We start from the raw sequence: 17,894 nt of genomic DNA, 5'->3' as shown, positions 1-17,894 counted from the left end.
TCGTCAGAACTTCCAACATTTTCTGTTTGTATCACTGATCTCCAGCATCCACAGTATTTTGCTTTTATATCAGCATAATTAACATAATACTGTTATGAGCAGCTTGGTATGTGGTTAAAAAACTCCTCTGTAAAACATTGAAAAACCAAGAGGGAAGAAAAGAAGGATGCTTCTGGACCACCTGAAGAGATATGGCAAATTGGAGGAGCACAAGAGTTTTTTGGAGAAGGAAGATTCTGTCAGAACCTACAATAGGAAGGCAATTGAAAAAGATATGTTGTATTAAATATCAAAACAGGTAAGAATTTAAAAAATATTAATTCCTTCTGTGACTTAAAGCATAATCCATCACTTTTTTCCACAGTTTGATATTTGCATTTCAATTGCTTTGTATTTATTTCATGCACCTGAATATTCATAATAGTATTTATGTACATCATGCTTATATATACTGAAGTGGTAACCACTCAAACTCGCTCCTTAAATCATTTTGCTTCTCTAATTTTCTCTCTTCGTTCAAAGGATTTCCAAAAGCCAAACCTCTTCGTCCATGGCAAAGTATCTATTTCCCTACATGAAGTGATCTGAACCATGTATGTTACAGTACAATATAACTGAAAATTATGATAAATTAATTGAGCCTAAAAGATGAAGTTTGGAAAGTTCCCCCCCCTCCCCCCAAAAAAACAATTACTTCACAGAAAAGGATAAAAACATCATGACAGACAAATGCATTGTCTTTATTAGAGAAATTTGGTAGTACACAGAAATATCCATGCTCTGTGGACTCAAACATGTTCAAACCGTCCCACTGTGTGTGCGTAAAATAAGGTACAAGCGATGACAGATTTACAAATATAAAAATGCAAACGTTTATGAACAGCAAAGCAATTAGCGCTGCCAAAAAAGTTCAGACATCAAAAATAGTCAGTAAAGAATACCAGAAGGCAATGGCCAAATACCATCTTAATTAGCATATGGTCAATCTCACTCATTCCCCTACCTTCAAACAAGTTGCAACTTTTTTTTAAGCAAGCATGTGGGGGGGGGGGGGGGTGAAAGGTGCATTTATAGACTTTCAGCATTTACTTTCCTACTGTTGACCATTTTTCCAATTCTCTATATTTAATCAAAAAAAGCTAACTTTACAATAGAATGTCACATCCTCCAATTTATCATTTAACAAACAGTATTTTACATTTGTACTGTTATATCCTATTCAGCATTTGTTTAACAAATGTGGATGCCCAAAAGAAATGGAGAACACCTTGAGATGCATGGACAATTCCCATTATATTTCACGAAGTTACTAACTCCCTACTGAACCAAAACAATTTTATCCAAAAGTTGGTGGTTTAGAAATTTTTTTGCAAATCTTGGCCATAACCTAAACATAATTATTGAAATACAGTAAATAAAAATACAACTGTTAAAATTTGTATACAAATACACTGAATGCATAACCCCATTATGCAGGATTTACCAGTTTATGCTGTGCAGTTAAGAATTTTCACTGCCATTAGTGTTGATATTTCAAGCACATTAAGGAACAATAAAAGACAACAAAACATGAACCATATAACAACTTAAAAAGAGGTACTTCTGGTTCCACAAAGGCCTAAGCACCCAAAGGAAACAAATTTGATGCTGAGTTCCTGCCTGCAGCATTCATCTGCTGTGGGAAATAATACTTGTGAAAGGAATGCCATAACTTGCAACAATCATAAGATACCCTCCAATTCTTTCTTGTGCTGCTCTTTAGTGAAACGTATCTTCCAAATGTCAAAGTGATGAGTCGGTATAGTGTAGTTTTACTCCAATTATCTTGACAAATTAATATATACATGCCAGACTACAATCAATTTTCCTAATCTACAATTCATGTAAATAGCTTGTTTTTTTATATCAGGTTCTCAAGCATTACAAAGAGAAGCAAATAAATTTTGGTTTACGTGATACATAATGAACTCGGAATCAGGCTGTTTCTCATTTGACTTAAGCTATAGAGAAGAGTTCAACCTACACTAGTGAGTTTTAATGCTCTCTTACTTGTCTATTACTATCAATAGATAATGTAAGAAATGTATTAAAAAACTTAAAGCTTTTAATGCATGCAAGATTGAAAGCTGTCTCCATCTGCACAGCAGCAGAAATGCTTGCAATTATGGACAGTCATGATGCAATGAACACACTACACTATAAACTGCATACTTAGGTCCACCAGCACTTTCCTCGGCACTAAGGATCAATAACTCTACATTAGCACAACACAGATTATCTTCATTAGCTACGGATAACCTCACTACAACGCCTGTTGGACCAAAAAATTCTACTTACTATTATACAACTCCAAGCTCATGAGGAATATAATACAAAACTTAAGACTTGTCCCAATACTGGATGCAATTTACATCTATAAGATGACAAATGGCAATATTTTTCTACAAACACGGACAGCTCAATGTTTCAAAAACAATGCTCAGAACAGGTTTAGACTTTACTGCATTTCTGAGAAAAGCACCATGATCATTATGGTAAAAGTGAGAAACAATGTTCTGAACTGAGAAACATCTTGGTTGATCAGAAACTCAATTAATGGTTAGTTTCCCTGGAATAGTAATATTCGTGGCAACAGTTTAAAAAAAATACATTTTTATAAGATGCTAATATAATTGGAGAGCATCTTATTAGCATCATCATGCTACAACTTAAGATTCTAGTTTTACTGCCCATAATTAGCCACCTAATAATGTACATAACAGCTCATTCAATACAGTTGGACTTCACAGCAAAGCAAAGTGTTGAAGCAATCAAATCAGATTGAAAGTATCACAGAAAGATTCTAAAGACATCCATCAATTGTTTTTTTTAACGTTGGCAGCTGCAAATAAGCAGATGGCAAAAAACTATAAATACCACTCAGCATATAATTATTGAGTATGGTAAAGCAACCGATGATTGGTCATAAAATCTTAAAGATTGCCATTTGAAGTTTTTTTTTAAATTGTTCTTTGTCCAGTAGATCTTTCACAGTGTCCAGTTTAAATAAAGTTTCCATCTCTGGTGTTTTCCATAACCTGTAGATCATATTTCACTGTTAAGATACAGAGGAGATAGGATTATGAGGAGAGCCCATTTGGGTGAGAACTTTGTCCAGCCACTGAAGTGGACCATGAAGATGAATTTCTATCCAACATGGTGTGCTAGTTACATCCTGCCGGTGGTATTCTGCACCCCAGCCCTGTGGAAATAGGTAATAAAATACTGTAATGGTTATGTATATTGACAAAGGGAGTCATTGGTGCCATAAGACAGAAACTAATTATGAACACAAAATTCTTAGAACATTCGATTAATATGCAACATTGCATACCATATTCTTCAATTTGAACCAGTCCCAGAACAAGGAGGAGGAAATGAGTAACGGCTTACTTTCCATACAAGCCCAATCAGGAGCACATCATACCTTGCTTTCTTAAGCCTCATGTAGCATTTGTGTAACTATTATGGTGAATTTTATGGGCAAGGTGAGGAATATCAATTCTGGAGAATTGAATTTCACCTATTTGCACATCATGTCAGTGTTATGTACTTCAAGGTCAGATGCAGAACAAAGCTACCTCAACTACAAAAAAAAACCAAACCCGCTGCACCAATATTTTAATTTCCCACGCCAACCATCTCTTGGTCCTGCTAATTTCATGCCAAATTATGGTCAGATTTGCTAAACTGGGTTGAAACTGCCAAACCCAATTCATGTTGAACCCTTTACACCCCAATAGTTGGAGCATTTGCTTGCAGGCCTATGTGGGGTTAAGTGTAAAGAATCCCAATCCCAATGTCAGGCTTAACCCTCCAACTGCTAAGGATCTCTAACCTTTTGCTCAATTGTGGATGAATCCACTCACCGAAATTCACTACTGAAACGGTCTGCTCCCGCAACAAAACTTCCCTGCTAACTATACCTTTCACCACTTGCCCCGCCCAAACAGCCACAGCTGTGTAGCTCCATTAGCAAGTCACACTTGGCATCTCCACTGCAAGCCTGTCTTACTCGGATATTGGACTACCGAATAATTCATCTTGAACCCAGCTACATACCAAAAAACTGTACTTACTCTCTCTTCTCTTCCCTCCACCCCGAGCCCGCCCCCCCACACCCCCCCCAATTGTGAAGGGAGAGATTGAATTACTTGGGCAGGGTGAGGGGAGGCAGAAAAGTCAGGAGCAGTTGAGGAGTTTTAGATGTACATTAAAGTGTCCAAGGGTGAGGAGACACATCCCTTAGGGTAGAGGCTAAGGGATGACATCTCAGTCAATGTCACTGTGGGGCTTAGAAGGGAGATACACAACAAGGATTTTGACTGAGATGGGCAGGATAGAGCAAAGTGAGGTGCTTGAATAAGTTTGGGCAGGGCAAGTAGTGAAGGTATAACCAGGCACACATGCTTTGGTGAGGGAGATGGAATTATCACCAGTAAGCCATGATGTTGATAGATTTGTCTCAATGGAGATGCTTAATAAACTTTTTTTTTTTACAAATAGAAAGATAAATACTGTCATAATCCCTTACCCTAAGTTTGTGAAATGGAATTGGGAAGCAAATGAAGAATAAAAAGCTATATTTACTGACCAGTAGTCATAAATAGATCCCCTTGTGAGAATTAGGGTTCAACAGACCACGTTTGAGTTGTTATGCTACTGTTGGCTCATGCAAGGTTCACAAAAGCAAAAGCAACCTAGTATGACTACCCCTCGTATTTTTTCCAAGAAAGTCCCTCGTCTTCCCTCAAGATTGTCTGACTGTCCAACTGATTTCAGGACCTACATCCAATTACTCTGTGGAAATATGCTTCTAAACCTCAGTGCACTCCACCACTTTCCCACACTCAGTAGATGCAATGTTAATAACTGTGTCAAATAATACATTTCTCATCCGCTTTACAAAAAATATATTTTACAGCATAGCAGCTAATTTAAAATTAAAAAGCTTTAAATTAAGTTTTATCTTATTGTGCCTTTTCCCTCACCTTAACAAAGCTCATGCGAATGGTGCACATCTTGGTGAGTTCATAGACTGCTTCAAAGCCATGATTTACTGACTGAGCTAGAAGCTGGGCAAACTCTTGGTTGTTGAATATCTTTAGGCTGCAACCACTAGGTATCTTACAGACAGTGGTCGGATGAAAGCCATGGTGGTAGTTGCAATTTCTACTTTGGACAAAAATGCTGCTGTCACTCAGGCATTCAGCATAGACTTCACCTCCCACATAATATAGGTGGACACCTACATAATCATAAAGAGAGATTATTTATCATAACAATAGTTATATTATGTATCACATAAGTCTTCCTTAGAAGTTCAGCCTCGACATGTAAACTGGAATTGTCATTATCCCTTACATGGGCGCAAGGCAGAGAGAGAGAGAGAGAGAGAGAGAGAGAATATGAATCTTCCTCTCAGCAAGGGCCAGGTTAAGTTTTAATTGCAAAAATTGTCTCCCTTTCAATGAGGAAGGCCATACTTCAATATTCTTCATCATTCAGTCTCATCAGACAAATATTATAGCAAAATAGAACTGAAGTGGACAGTGGAATCTCTGATGCAACAGAGCAGTTGTCATCCTGACCTGCTAAAGCATTCAGTAGTGCTTAATGAAAGCATATAAATCGTTCTGGGTAGCTGCAAGAGAGCCAGCATTGAAGGAAACCCTTTACATGTTTTTCAAGCTGTTGCCACATACAATAGAGTTCACTCTTAATTTTTATGGTGGATAGTGCCTTGCAAGGAAGCAACACTTTCTATGATTCCATTTTCTGAGTTATTTTTAGTCATGGGCTTTTTGGCCAAAGATATTTAAGTTCTTATAAATATATGCAACAAAGTATCAATAGTTCACTGCAATAGCTCATGTAAACAAAGGCTTCACATAAATTTAATACAAGAACTAAAAACAAATTCGGTTTAATGACAACCTAAGCTAATCTTGTAATATTTTGGCATTGCTGGTCCAGTTACTTTGAAAATTAAGCATACCTTTACCAATGTGCCGCCTGGTGTTCTCAATGGTGGAGTTGCGGTTTACATTGGAAAGAAGACCAAGACAGAAACGGTTTTTGTTGTTGGATGGATCAGTAAAGCCATCCACTAAAACACTGGTAGAGGAAGCATGAAAAGCCTCGCCAACTCGATTATTTAGCTCATAGTACACAATGGAACACCAGTGCTTAGGCTCCTCATAAGCAACAGGTTGAACATCTGAAATAAAGCAAGTTACAGCAGATTAAATGAAATTCTATTTTGCATCACAAAATATATTTTCCTCTTTCCCCTTTCTCGAAAAAGAACCACATGTAATTTTGCATTTCACCTATAGTACAGGAAAGGAGAAAAAGGAATTTTACACTAATATTTTCATAACTAAAAAATATAACTGTTCAGGAACTATTTTTGAAGCATTTTTGTGGTATACTTTCTGAAAATAATCTTTAAATACAACACAAAAAATTATTGCATTAAAATTCAACTGCTAGTTAAACAAGATGATCCTCGTAGGTACAGCTGCCCTTGTTTGAAAATTCTCAAATTCATAACCTGCACAGTCCACAGAAGATTGCAAGCTATATTGCTATATGCTACCTATATTACTTGTATAGTACATGCTTATAGTCCTTCTGGCTGCACCTATCTGGCAACATCTGCTCTAAGAAATGAAGTAAAACTCCTTTTGTCACTTGTTTTTTTAAATGTAGTTTTATTTAAGTACTTGCAACCAATTTAAAGATGATTAACGCACCTGAGCAACTCTGAAATAAGGGAAATCATGCAAGCAGCTAGTTGCTATAGAATTAAATAACTGATCTTCATTCCAACCTTAAAAGTGGAACACATCACTATTTTCTTTCTGCAAGGTAACCTAACAGTTACAAACAAGCTAAAGATTATTCGGCAAGAGACACTAATCAAAGTCACTTTCCCATTTTAGACATGGAAGGTAAAAATGCTTAAATATTAAGAGAACTATAAACATGCTGACCTCTAGATAAAATCCATTACACTCCCAATGCAGTGGATTTCTAGAGTAAGGGTAGACCAATTCAGCAGCGACCAATGTAAATTTCAGATTTCTGCTGGCAAGGATTTGTGTAATGCTAAGAACTAACCAGAGTACAATAGCTTTCTATAAATGTTCCCCATCACATTTAAACTGAACGCAGTTAGTGGCTGCAAACATTGTCGAACAACTTAACCCAATGAGATGTTTTCTGCTATAAATAAATTTCAAACATGTAACCATTTTATTTTGATAGGATGACATGTCATTTTGCCTTCGTAGGAGCCAAATGGTTAATTTAAGTGTACCGAGACAGCAAAGGGGAGTTGCAATAAACTGTTTAATATACAACACACAACTCAAGTTAGGAGATTTGAATTGTAGCATGCTCCTTCACTACACCGTCCCAATTCTGTTGTGCTGTTCCACCAGAGACCATAATGTGCAGTCAAATAAGGAGCCTGAAGAGGTATCGTCAGAGAAAGCATTTTTTTTTTACATCCTGAACTGGTGAACATTAGAGCAGCCACTCAAGCCGAGGTTGTTTTGAGGCTAATCTGAAAAGGGACATGGCATTTAAAATTGGGAAATGAAAAAAGATGGCTTAATTTAGTACTAGAGTGCCCAATTTCTTATACAAAAGCAAAATACTGCGGATGCTGAAACCTGAAATAAAAACAGAAAATGCTGGAAATCTCAGCAGGTCAGGCAGCATCTATGGAGAGAAAAACAGAGTTAACATTTCAGATCGATGACCCTTGTCAGAACTGGCGAATGTTCGAAAAAAACAGATTCTTAAGAAGCACTGAAAGGGGTAGGGGAAGAAAGAACAAAAGGGAAGGTCTGTGATAGGGTGGAAGGCAGGAGATATTAGAGACACAGAAGGGATGATGGGCTGAATTAAAATGGTAATAGCAGAAGTTAGAACATTCGGCAGTTCTGGCGAAGGGTCATTAACCTGAAACATTAACTCTTTTTCTCTCCACAGATGCTGCCTGACCTGCTGAGATTTCCAGCATTTTCTGTTTTTATATTAGCCCAATTTCTTATGTTAGGTGTACTGGAAATGTTTGGAAATGCAGGTGGTTTATGAGAGAAGTACGAAAAAGAACTGGGAGATGGGAATGGAAGGTACCCAGTTGGGGTGGCTCAAGGTTCCGCTGCTTCTTTTTGCGTTAATATTGATTTTCGAACTCCTGTTCCTATGAGATGCAATGTTGCTCTTAAAATCACAATCTAAAAAGATCCCTGTGAGACTACCTCTGGTGTGTGGAGGAGAACCATTGGAATATTGTTTATAATCACAGACTTTTAGTTGAAGGGAAAACAGGGTATTCCATGCATGGAAAGTATCCATTTTATGATAGTATTCTTGAAATTTATGATAGCCATGTTTAAAATCAAGCTGGATCACGAAACTTAGGTAAACTTAGGTAATTCTCTGCAGTCTAGGAAGATACAAAAGCATCTTAAAACCAAAGAATGGCAAACAGTGAAATGAGCAACAGAATATACAATTGAGGTAGCTTAAAATATAACAGAACTGAATCAGAACCAGTTTTATAATTTCAAACTTATTTGTTGAACATGAAATGGCTCAATGCAATGCAAATTTGTTGACATGTATACTGTTCAACTTTATCCATCTCAGTGTAATAACTCTAGTCATGTCAAAGCAAACCTGTGGGTAAAGAAATACTTTACACATGTATCTTTTAGGGAGAGAACATTCTAAAGTATTTGAATGTGGGTTGTACAATAACCTCAATTGTAGTTCTGCAGAAACCGTATCAAAATGCTCAATTTTACAATATATTAAAGAAAAATTCTATAATGGAGTGTCCATCCAGAACATGGGGACTGCTTAATAAAGTTATATAAATAGAAGATTGAATGAGCAGCTAGCAATACTAGCATTCAGCTCCTATATACCTCCAGCAGAAGCAATTCTCCAAGACAATCATGATGCAATTGGTCTAGTTTTAAATGTCTCTGTATTCAAGTGGTAAGATTCTATTTAGCATATTATAAAATTTTAATTATGTTAAGTTAAAGCCATCATTAAAGTATAAAAATCTACTGTTCCAGTTTACCCAAACTGCTTCCCTGCCTTCACAGACTAGAGTGGGAACAGCAGGAAGTAGTCAGATCAGAAGATTTAAAAAAAAAAGATCAAGCCTGCTTTTAATTCTCATGACTAGAACAGAAATAGACCAACAGTTCAGCAGCACTAATTTAGGCTGACTATGTATTAGTTGTGGGATCTTACCTCTAGCAGAGATGATAGGCAGATTAGGTATGCTGGAGGTCATCATGATATTCCCTGTGTCCATAGGTTGTGTACTGTCCTGATTCATCTGCTCTTCTGGTGGCATGTAAGCAGGTGGCGGCGTATCAGCTGTATGAATGAGAGCATTTATGACAAGACCATACCAGGGCTCAAAATAAGCTTTAGAAACACTAAGTCAGCACCACTAACAGCTGATAAAATTTACTGGCATATTAAGTCTCATGTCTTGCGCACATATGTCACACTCCATACATCACAGATCCAAAGTAATCTTCAAAAAAAAAAACAGGCAATTCATCCTGGGTTCTTGTAAGTTAGCGCTTTAATTTGAAGCAGCTAGACATCACAAATGTCCAGGACCAGGAAGTCAATAGTTTATAACTAGAATTAACACACTAGTTGAAGATTATTATTATTTTTTTTAAATGTACATACTTTGCAAAATGACACCAACAAATTATTTTGAATTCAAAACAAACTTCTGAGCATTAAAGCACACTGCAACAAGCATGTCTTGAAAAGTTGTTCCACTGGAGCAATCACATGCATTGCTATTGTACTGTATTGGTCTCTCCCTGGCATACCAGTGTTTATTGTGAACCCCGACATACACAAAGTACTGAATAAGGCATGGCGTTGATAATTATTCTAATTATCAAACATATAGCAACACTTGCCACCAGCCAAAAAAATAACACTGTAATCAAATTCATGTTTAACGGCTGAATAAAGAAAAATCCTCATTATACTTTCCCACTGCATTTTGCTGAACACCCTTGCACTGTTGCAGGTTCCGCTAAAATCTATCTCTGATACAAAAGACATACTACCCAATACGCAGAAATGTAGCTATTCCCAGCACCAAGTACACAGAAACATAGAAAATAGGTGCAGGAGAAGGCCATTCGGCCCATCGAGCCTGCACCACCATTCAATATCATGGCTGATCATTCACCTCAGTACCCCTTTCCGGCTTTCTCTCCATACCCTTTGATCCCTTTAGCTGTAAAGGCCATTTCTAACTCCCTCTTGAATATATCTAACGAACTGGCATCAACAACTCTCTGCGGTAGAGAATTCCACAGGTTCACAACTCTGAATGAAGAAGTTTCTCCTCATCTCAGTCCTAAATGGCTTACCCCTTATCCTTAGACTGTGAGCTCTGGTTCTGGTCTTCCCAAACATCGGGAATATTCTTCCTGCATCTAACCTGTCCAGTTCCGTCAGAATTTTATATGTTTCTCTGAGATTCCCTCTTATTCTAAACTCCAGTGAATACTGGCCCAGTCGATCCAGTCTCTCCTCATATGTCAGTCTTGCCATCCCAGGAATCAGTCTGGTGAACCTTCGCTGCACTCCCTCAATAACAAGAACGTCCTTCCTCAGATTAAGAGACTAAAACTGAATACAATATTCCAGGTGAGGCCTCACCAAGGCCCTGCACAACTGCAATAAGACCTCCCTGCTCCTATACTCAAATCCCCTAGCTCTGAAGGCCAACATGCCATTTGCCTTCTTCACCGCCTACTGTATCTGCATGCCAACTTTCAATGACTGATGTACCATGACACCCAGGTCCCGTTGCACCTCCCCTTTTCCTAATCTGCCGCCATTCAGATAATATTCTGCCTTCATGTGTATGCCACCAAAATGGATAACCTCACGTTTATCCACATTATACTGCATCTGCCATGCATTTGCCCACTCACCTAACCTGTCCAAGTCACCCTGCAGTCTCTTAGCATCCTCCTCACAGCTCACACTGCCACCCAGTTTAGTGTCATCTGCAAACTTGGAGATATTACACTCAATTCCTTAATCTAAATCATTGATGTATATTGTAAATAGCTGGGGTCCCAGCACTGAGCCCTGTGGCACTCCACTAGTCACTGTCTGCCATTCTGAAAAGGACCCGTTTATCCCGACTCTCTGTTCCTGTCTGCCAACGAGTTCTCTATCCACGTCAATACATTACCCCCAATACCATGTGCTTTAATCTTGCACACTAATCTCTTGTGTGGGACCTTGTCAACAGCCTTTTGAAAGTCCAAATACACTACATCCACTGGTTCTCCCTTGTCCACTCTACTAGTTACATCCTCAAAAAATTCTAGAAGATTTGTCAAGCAGGATTTCCTTTCATAAATCCATGCTGACTTGGACTGATCCAGTCACTGTTTTCCAAATACGCTGCTATTTCATCTTTAATAATTGATTCCAACATTTTCCCCACTACCGACGTCAGGCTAACCGGTCTATAATACCCCATTTTCTCTCTCTCTCCTTTTTTAAAGTGGTGTTGCATTAGCTACCCTCCAGTCCATAGGAATTGATCCAGAGTCAATAGACTGTTTATGTATGCTAAGTCATGATAGCGTTACAATGGAGAAACAAACACATTCCCATTTGTTCAGCGAATGTGATGGTATGTCAGGATGCAAAATATGACTTCAGCAGACAAGAACTCTTCAACTAAGAAACCAAGGTCAATGGTGAAGAAACATAGCACAGAACACTACCAATGTTGAAAAACAGTGCAGGTTGAACCTCCCTTATGCAGCACTCTCGGGATCTGGCCTGTGCCAGACAAGGGATTTTGCCGGATGAGCGGCCCGAGCTCGGGGGGGGGGGGGGGGGGGGGCGGAGGGCTGGGAGGAGGTCGGCGGCCCGAGCGAACCTGAAGAGTCGGTGGGCCCCAAAGAATCGGCACGGCCCGAGTGGGCCCCAAAGAGTTGACGCGGCCAGACACTCCGGAGGGAGTGCTGTGGGGAGGAGCAGCCAGCCTGAGGACTGTAGCTGCAGGAGTTCCAGCAGGGTGATGAGGAGGAGGCAGCCGATAATCCCGGCATTGAGGAGAAAGATTATATTAGCGAGTAGGATTTTGACCAGCTGCGTTCTGCACATGCGCCATCCAGCGGTCGTGAACGGCGCCGGAGGGGTGGTGCCCAGATGAGAGGGGTTCAATCTGTAGTAGAAAGTGAAGACAATCAAAATAAATCAGCAAGTGATTGAGCAACCTCAAAGTTGGGGTTTTAAAAGCCTAACTCTAGGAAATAAGGAATTCCATAGTTTTGAGATCCTGGGAAAGATTGAGATAGAGTTGGAGACTGTTACGGATTTCAATTCTGGATGATTACAATCTCAGGATTCAATCTTGTAATTCTTTGGATTGGTATAATTTATTATTACCTTCATACCAGTGGATAAGGAACTAGTATCAATCATAATGTGGGAACAATCTATTCTAAAACTTTTCCAGCAGTAGCATTTACAGATACTGAAGAATTCCAAGACCGGTTTCTTTGACTACAGTGGACAATGCAGGAACTGTAATTATATTTAACATTCAAAGCACTATGGACTGCACTGTGTGGTACAGCTGCAGGATATAGTGAAGCAATCAAATCCTCAATTTATTTCAATTTCAGTATTCTAGGATTGACAAACACTATCTGAAATATTTATTTGTACGTTGGTGTTAGTGTGATTAATCATTCGCAATTTCCAATATTGTGCATTTCTGCATGGACTGGATTGGTGATTTACAGTTTAAAACTAGAGTTCAAGACAATGTCTGTCAACAAGTTTTTTTTTTAAATCTTTGAACTGTATAATGCAATATTTATTTAAAATGTCTTACTTTTTATGCATTAGTAACACAAGATGTAGCCCAAGGCTGAATTTGACCATGGTAGTTAGAGCATTACAGCAAAGAAGGAAAAAGCAATTTTCTTTTAAACAGCAAGTTAAAATTCTAAGAATATGCCAGCGACAAAAAGTCCTTTGATTTTTGTAAAGATAGATTACCTATCTCATATGGCTGCCTTCATTCTCCAAATATTATATATCCTCCACATGCCTTAGCAGTCAAGCCTAGCTTAATTGGTTCTGGAAACCATGTGATTTAGTAAGATCATGACACCAAAGATGGGCAAGTACTGCATGCGGTTCTATAAAGCACCAAGACTGGTTGGGTCTGAGCTTACTTCCCTGGATCTGTGGCAATACCCTATCTGAAGTGAGAGGTGATCTGTCTGAACCCCTGTGTCAAGTGGGATGGATTACCAAATCTATCAGCTGAGAACCAGGTCCCCATGTGCTGCTGTGGGCCATCGCCAGCAGCAGAATTGTATACCACCATAATCTGTAAGCTTACAAGACGTTTTTTTTCTCCAACGTTAGTTTTGCACATGCGTGGAACTTATGAAAGGGCTGCACTCCGCCTGCCCCCAAAAAATTAGTTGAAAATCCTTTTCGTCCTCCTCCCGGAGGTCCCCATCATCACAGATACTTTAGCCAATTGATTCAGACCAGATGACATGAGGAAACAGCAGATTGCATGAGAAAGAGTTTGCCTCTTTCCAAGTTGTTCCAGTAAAGCGACGGCACTGGCATCGACTCAATTATGTGAAAAATTGCCCAGGTACACCCTGTCCACAAAAAGCAGGACAAATCCAACCTGCCCAATTACCATCCTATCAGCCTATTCTCAGTCATCGGCAAAGTGATGGGAGCAGTTGTCAACTGTGCTATCAAATGGCACCTACTCACCAATAATAGACCCAAAACCTGTATCCCAGAGGCGAGGCGAGAGTGACTGCCCTTAATATCAATCAAGGCAGCAATCGAGAGTCTGGCACCAAGGAACCCTAGTGAAACTGAAGTCACTGGATATCAGGGGAAAACGCTCTAATAGCTGGAGTCATACCTGGTACAAAGGTAGATGGTTAAGATTGTTGGAAGCCAATGATCTCAGCCTCAGGCTATCACTGCAGGAGTTCCTCAGGAGGCAGCATTCGTGACCCAACTGTCTTCAGCTGCTTCATCAATGGCCTTCCCTCCATCATAATCTCAATGATTGCACAGTATTCAGCTCTTTTCATAATTCCTCAGATAATGAAGCAGCCGTATGCTCTCATGTGCAAGACCTGGACAACATCCAGGCTTGGGCTGATAACTAGCAAGTAATACTCGCACAAGTGCCAAGCAATGACCATCTCCAGCAAGTGAGAGCCTAACCACCTTCCCTTGGCATTCAACGGCATTACCATCCTCCAGTCCTGCGCCATCAACATCCTGAGGTCACTATTGACTAGAAACTCAACTGGACCAGCCATAGAAATACAGTGGTAGCTAGCGCAAGTCAAAGGCTGAGTATTCTGGAGCACATGGCTGATCTCCTGCCTCCCTTAAGCCTCTCCACCATTTAACGCTACAATTCAGAAATGTGATGAAATTGTCTCACTGGCTGCTGCTGAACCTACATAACAGGCTTGGCAGCATTTTTTATACTGTGCCACAAGAGAGTGACGAGTTCTTATTTAAAAAAAATTCATCTGGTAATAATTGGCACTGATGTTTTAAACCCCAGAGTGAAATACCGAAAGAGAAAATAACCAGAAATGTGCCGAAAAAAAATGTAATTAAACATGCAAGTTGTGAAAACTGAGGGACCAGCAAAGCTAATTTACAAACTGCGACAAGATTGAATTTAAAGGACGGATTTGAGTCAACATTGGAAAACATGCTGATGGGAGTGCACAACACAAACGTTTAGCTGAGCAAAGTAAATTAACACTGTTGCAGATACTGGGGCTTTACAGGATGTAGAAGTTGGCAGCAACATGCACCACAGCCTATTTCAGACATTACATCAATGTATATGCATGCTAAAACTTGCATTTATATAGCACCTTTAACAGAGAAAACGTAATACATCAGATGTGTAAAATAGAACCAAATCAAGATACTCTTAATTCCTATGCTGCCTGGAGGATGCAGAGTGAAGAATGACACAGACTTCCCTCTCAACATTTTCAAAGTCAGTGGTAAATCTGGTGTAACTTAAATTTTAGAATCAGTCTGCATTAAAATAAGTTTCACTGTGAAGAAACAAATAATACTTAATATCAGGGAAATGTTTTATTTTATTAAGTTTCCTAAAAAGGTATTAAATCAGTTCTTACCTGGCAGCTGGAAAGGACTACTTGGTCCAGAACTGGCTGGAGAGCTGGGGTAGGTGCTGCTGGCAGGAGATGGAGGGTATGGGCTATTCGGCGAAATAGGAAATGGATTACTATTTGGCTGTTGGAAGGAATCTGGAAACGTGGCATTGTGTGGCATATGGGGTTCATTATGGCTCAAGTTCCGGAACTGGACTAGAAGGCTGTGTTGTGGATTAAATTCGCTGTGTCTTGGAACCAAAACTGGAGGCAGAACTAGAATTAAAAAAGGTAGACATCTTAATTGTCAAGTGTTGACAACAGTATAAATTTTGTTACAGTCTATAAACATGCCCAGCTGATCACAGTGTTAACTTAAAGGAAACTGTATTAACATTTATTTAAATGCAAAATACTTAAAAACAGACATTTGGTCTTTTGCATAATCTTCATGTTGATACATGACATTATAAATTAGTGAGCACTCCAATCAAAAAAATATGGCGAGAGCATGTTGGACTCCAATTTATGCCACAGATGCAGTTTCATTACACACATCAGTAAAAACATGCTCAATTCTTGTGAGCTCCTCTATTTCTTCCTTTCTGTAATATCTATGTTGCCTTTCCCCTTCAGCAACATCTCTAGTCCAATTTTGTACATTATGCACAATCCTGATCATAGTGATTTACATAATTCTAAGCACCACACACCAAAGGTTTAGGTTTCAAACAAAGCACACTAGTTGCAGTTTTTAAAATTGAGATTTTGCTCGAAGCACAACAAAAAAAAGTGAGTAGTGCAAGTGCCTTCCATAGTCCTGCACACCAGTTCGGACCATGACAGGTTATACGGGCACAACTTCATGTTGCCTTTCCTCCAATAATTGTTTTGATAGCGCTTTATTTAATAGTGGGTATGCAGTTTGTGACCGAAAATCTTGGTAATCTTTATATAATCAGTTGAAATGCTTCAGATTTACCTCTGAAATTCAGCTATATATTATCTATAATAACAGGGAAGTCAATTTTAATAGTCTATGTTAAGCAGCAATTTAAAAAAAAAATAGGCTTCAAGTTTCAGGATTGTCTATATGTATATTCAGAGCAGACCAACAATGCGAATTAGCATAGGTTTGGAGAGTCAATGAGCTCATTTTGAAGATACCGCACCATCTAAATTACAATACAAATTGCAGCTTATACTAGTAATAATCTCTTTTTAAATAAAACTGAGAAAAATATTCCATAAATTTTGAAGTGATTTTTAACCATAAATAAAAGCATTTACCTCACTTCTGCTACTACTACAGTATCTACTAACCAGCATTACATACTACAACAATTATATTTCCTTCATACAGCCATCTGAAAAATTAAACAGCTGCCCTTAGTTTTGGTAATGCCCAATTTCACCAGCCAGGACCCATCAGCAACACAGATGATATTAAAGCCCATGGTTAAGAAGTCACCCAATACACTAGCAAGTCAAGGAAAATATATTAGTGTATCCAAGTAGTATACCTCCAACAGCTTGCTCTCATGACAGGATCTACTAATGACTCATGCTGTACTCTAGCTGCTCCTCAAAGAAAGCACGACACGGGGTTGAGGTTATAAAAGAGCTCAAGGGCACAGGTGTAATTCTTAATGGGTCCAGGATTGAAGGCGGCAAGTTTGGATATTGATATAATGCAGGAAACAGCTGTTTGTCTGGCAATGCATCTGGATGTGACAGTCAATAGTAGTGCATCTATGTCCAAGGAAGAAGTCAAAAACTTGGCCAACGATGAATCAGACAGGCCACATTGCTGAGTTTAGATATTTTGTTTTTTTAGGGGGTGGGGAAAGAGGTGTCGACATATTTAATTTAATAGTTGAAATTACCAATTCTAGCAAATAAACATTTGGACTTTGGTTTAAAGACCGAACGTATCAGAGATATACTGACCATGCAAAATAACAGACAAGCGAGATGCCTGAAACAATTTAAAATAGTAGCAATTTAGTCATTAGCTGCTAAACACACACTGTCACAAGGATGTATCACACGGCCAGAGAGTTCCTCTCGAGGTTTGCACAGATCATATAAGCTGTGCAGTCATGGTATGGCACAAGAGGTATCAGTAGTGAGATAATAGCAAACTACTTTCCTGCAGCTCAAATTTGAGAACAAGGTCATTAAAAAAAAGAGTTGTCATCAATTATTCATCTTGCAGCAGAAAAACCAGGTTCCATTTTGAGCACAATTTCCATCCCTACTGCTAAAGTGGTACATTTTGGTGGGAAGAAAAGGGAGCCCACATACTGCTTGGAAAATACAGGGACAAAATTCGGTAGCCCCCATTTAGGACGGTAATTTTTTTTATTTTGAGAAAATTTAGCACCCGGCGAGATGCCTTGTCAAATTGTGGAAAATTGGACATTTTTTGCCCCAAGAGTGAAGGGGGGCGGTAGATGAGGCGCTAATGGCCTCAGTTGGGCACAGCAGAGGCACTATTCACAGCAACTTACTCAATTTCAGCTGAGTTCCATTCAGCAATCAGCCTTCAATCCCTGACTCCAGCTCGATCTGAGTCTTAATGGGGAGGTGATTTAAACCTGCTGC

The 17,894-nt window shown here is 39.0% G+C and overlaps 1 protein-coding gene across 1 annotated transcript; it reads right to left on the bottom strand.

The window, feature by feature from the left end:
• Positions 1 to 719: 719 nt before the first annotated feature.
• LOC139262931 (mothers against decapentaplegic homolog 5-like) lies at positions 720 to 15,559 on the bottom strand. The gene is made up of 5 exons (XM_070878251.1): positions 15,312 to 15,559; positions 9,325 to 9,453; positions 6,038 to 6,259; positions 5,031 to 5,287; positions 720 to 3,241 (listed from the first exon to the last, which is right to left on the bottom strand). The coding sequence occupies exons 1-5, from the start codon at positions 15,466 to 15,468 to the stop codon at positions 3,098 to 3,100; spliced, it is 909 nt and encodes a 302-aa protein (XP_070734352.1). The 5' UTR covers positions 15,469 to 15,559; the 3' UTR covers positions 720 to 3,097.
• Between the last annotated feature and the right edge of the window lie 2,335 nt (positions 15,560 to 17,894).

Source organism: Pristiophorus japonicus, chromosome 4 (genome assembly GCF_044704955.1).
Source record: "Pristiophorus japonicus isolate sPriJap1 chromosome 4, sPriJap1.hap1, whole genome shotgun sequence".
Classification (NCBI taxonomy): domain Eukaryota; kingdom Metazoa; phylum Chordata; class Chondrichthyes; family Pristiophoridae; genus Pristiophorus; species Pristiophorus japonicus.
This window is presented reverse-complemented; position numbering and strand designations above follow the sequence as displayed.

What these genes read in the sequence shown, in the direction of transcription:
- LOC139262931 (XM_070878251.1), bottom strand. Translation starts at nt 15,468, where the DNA reads ATGCCACACAATGCCACGTTTCCAGATTCCTTCCAACAGCCAAATAGT. An exon ending in GCCTATCATCTCTGCTAGAG is followed by an intron (nt 6,260 to 9,324) that starts GTAAGATCCCAC and finishes GCTTTATTTCAG; the next exon opens with ATGTTCAACCTGTTGCTTAT. An exon ending in TTCGCATGAGCTTTGTTAAG is followed by an intron (nt 3,242 to 5,030) that starts GTGAGGGAAAAG and finishes CTATTTCCACAG; the next exon opens with GGCTGGGGTGCAGAATACCA.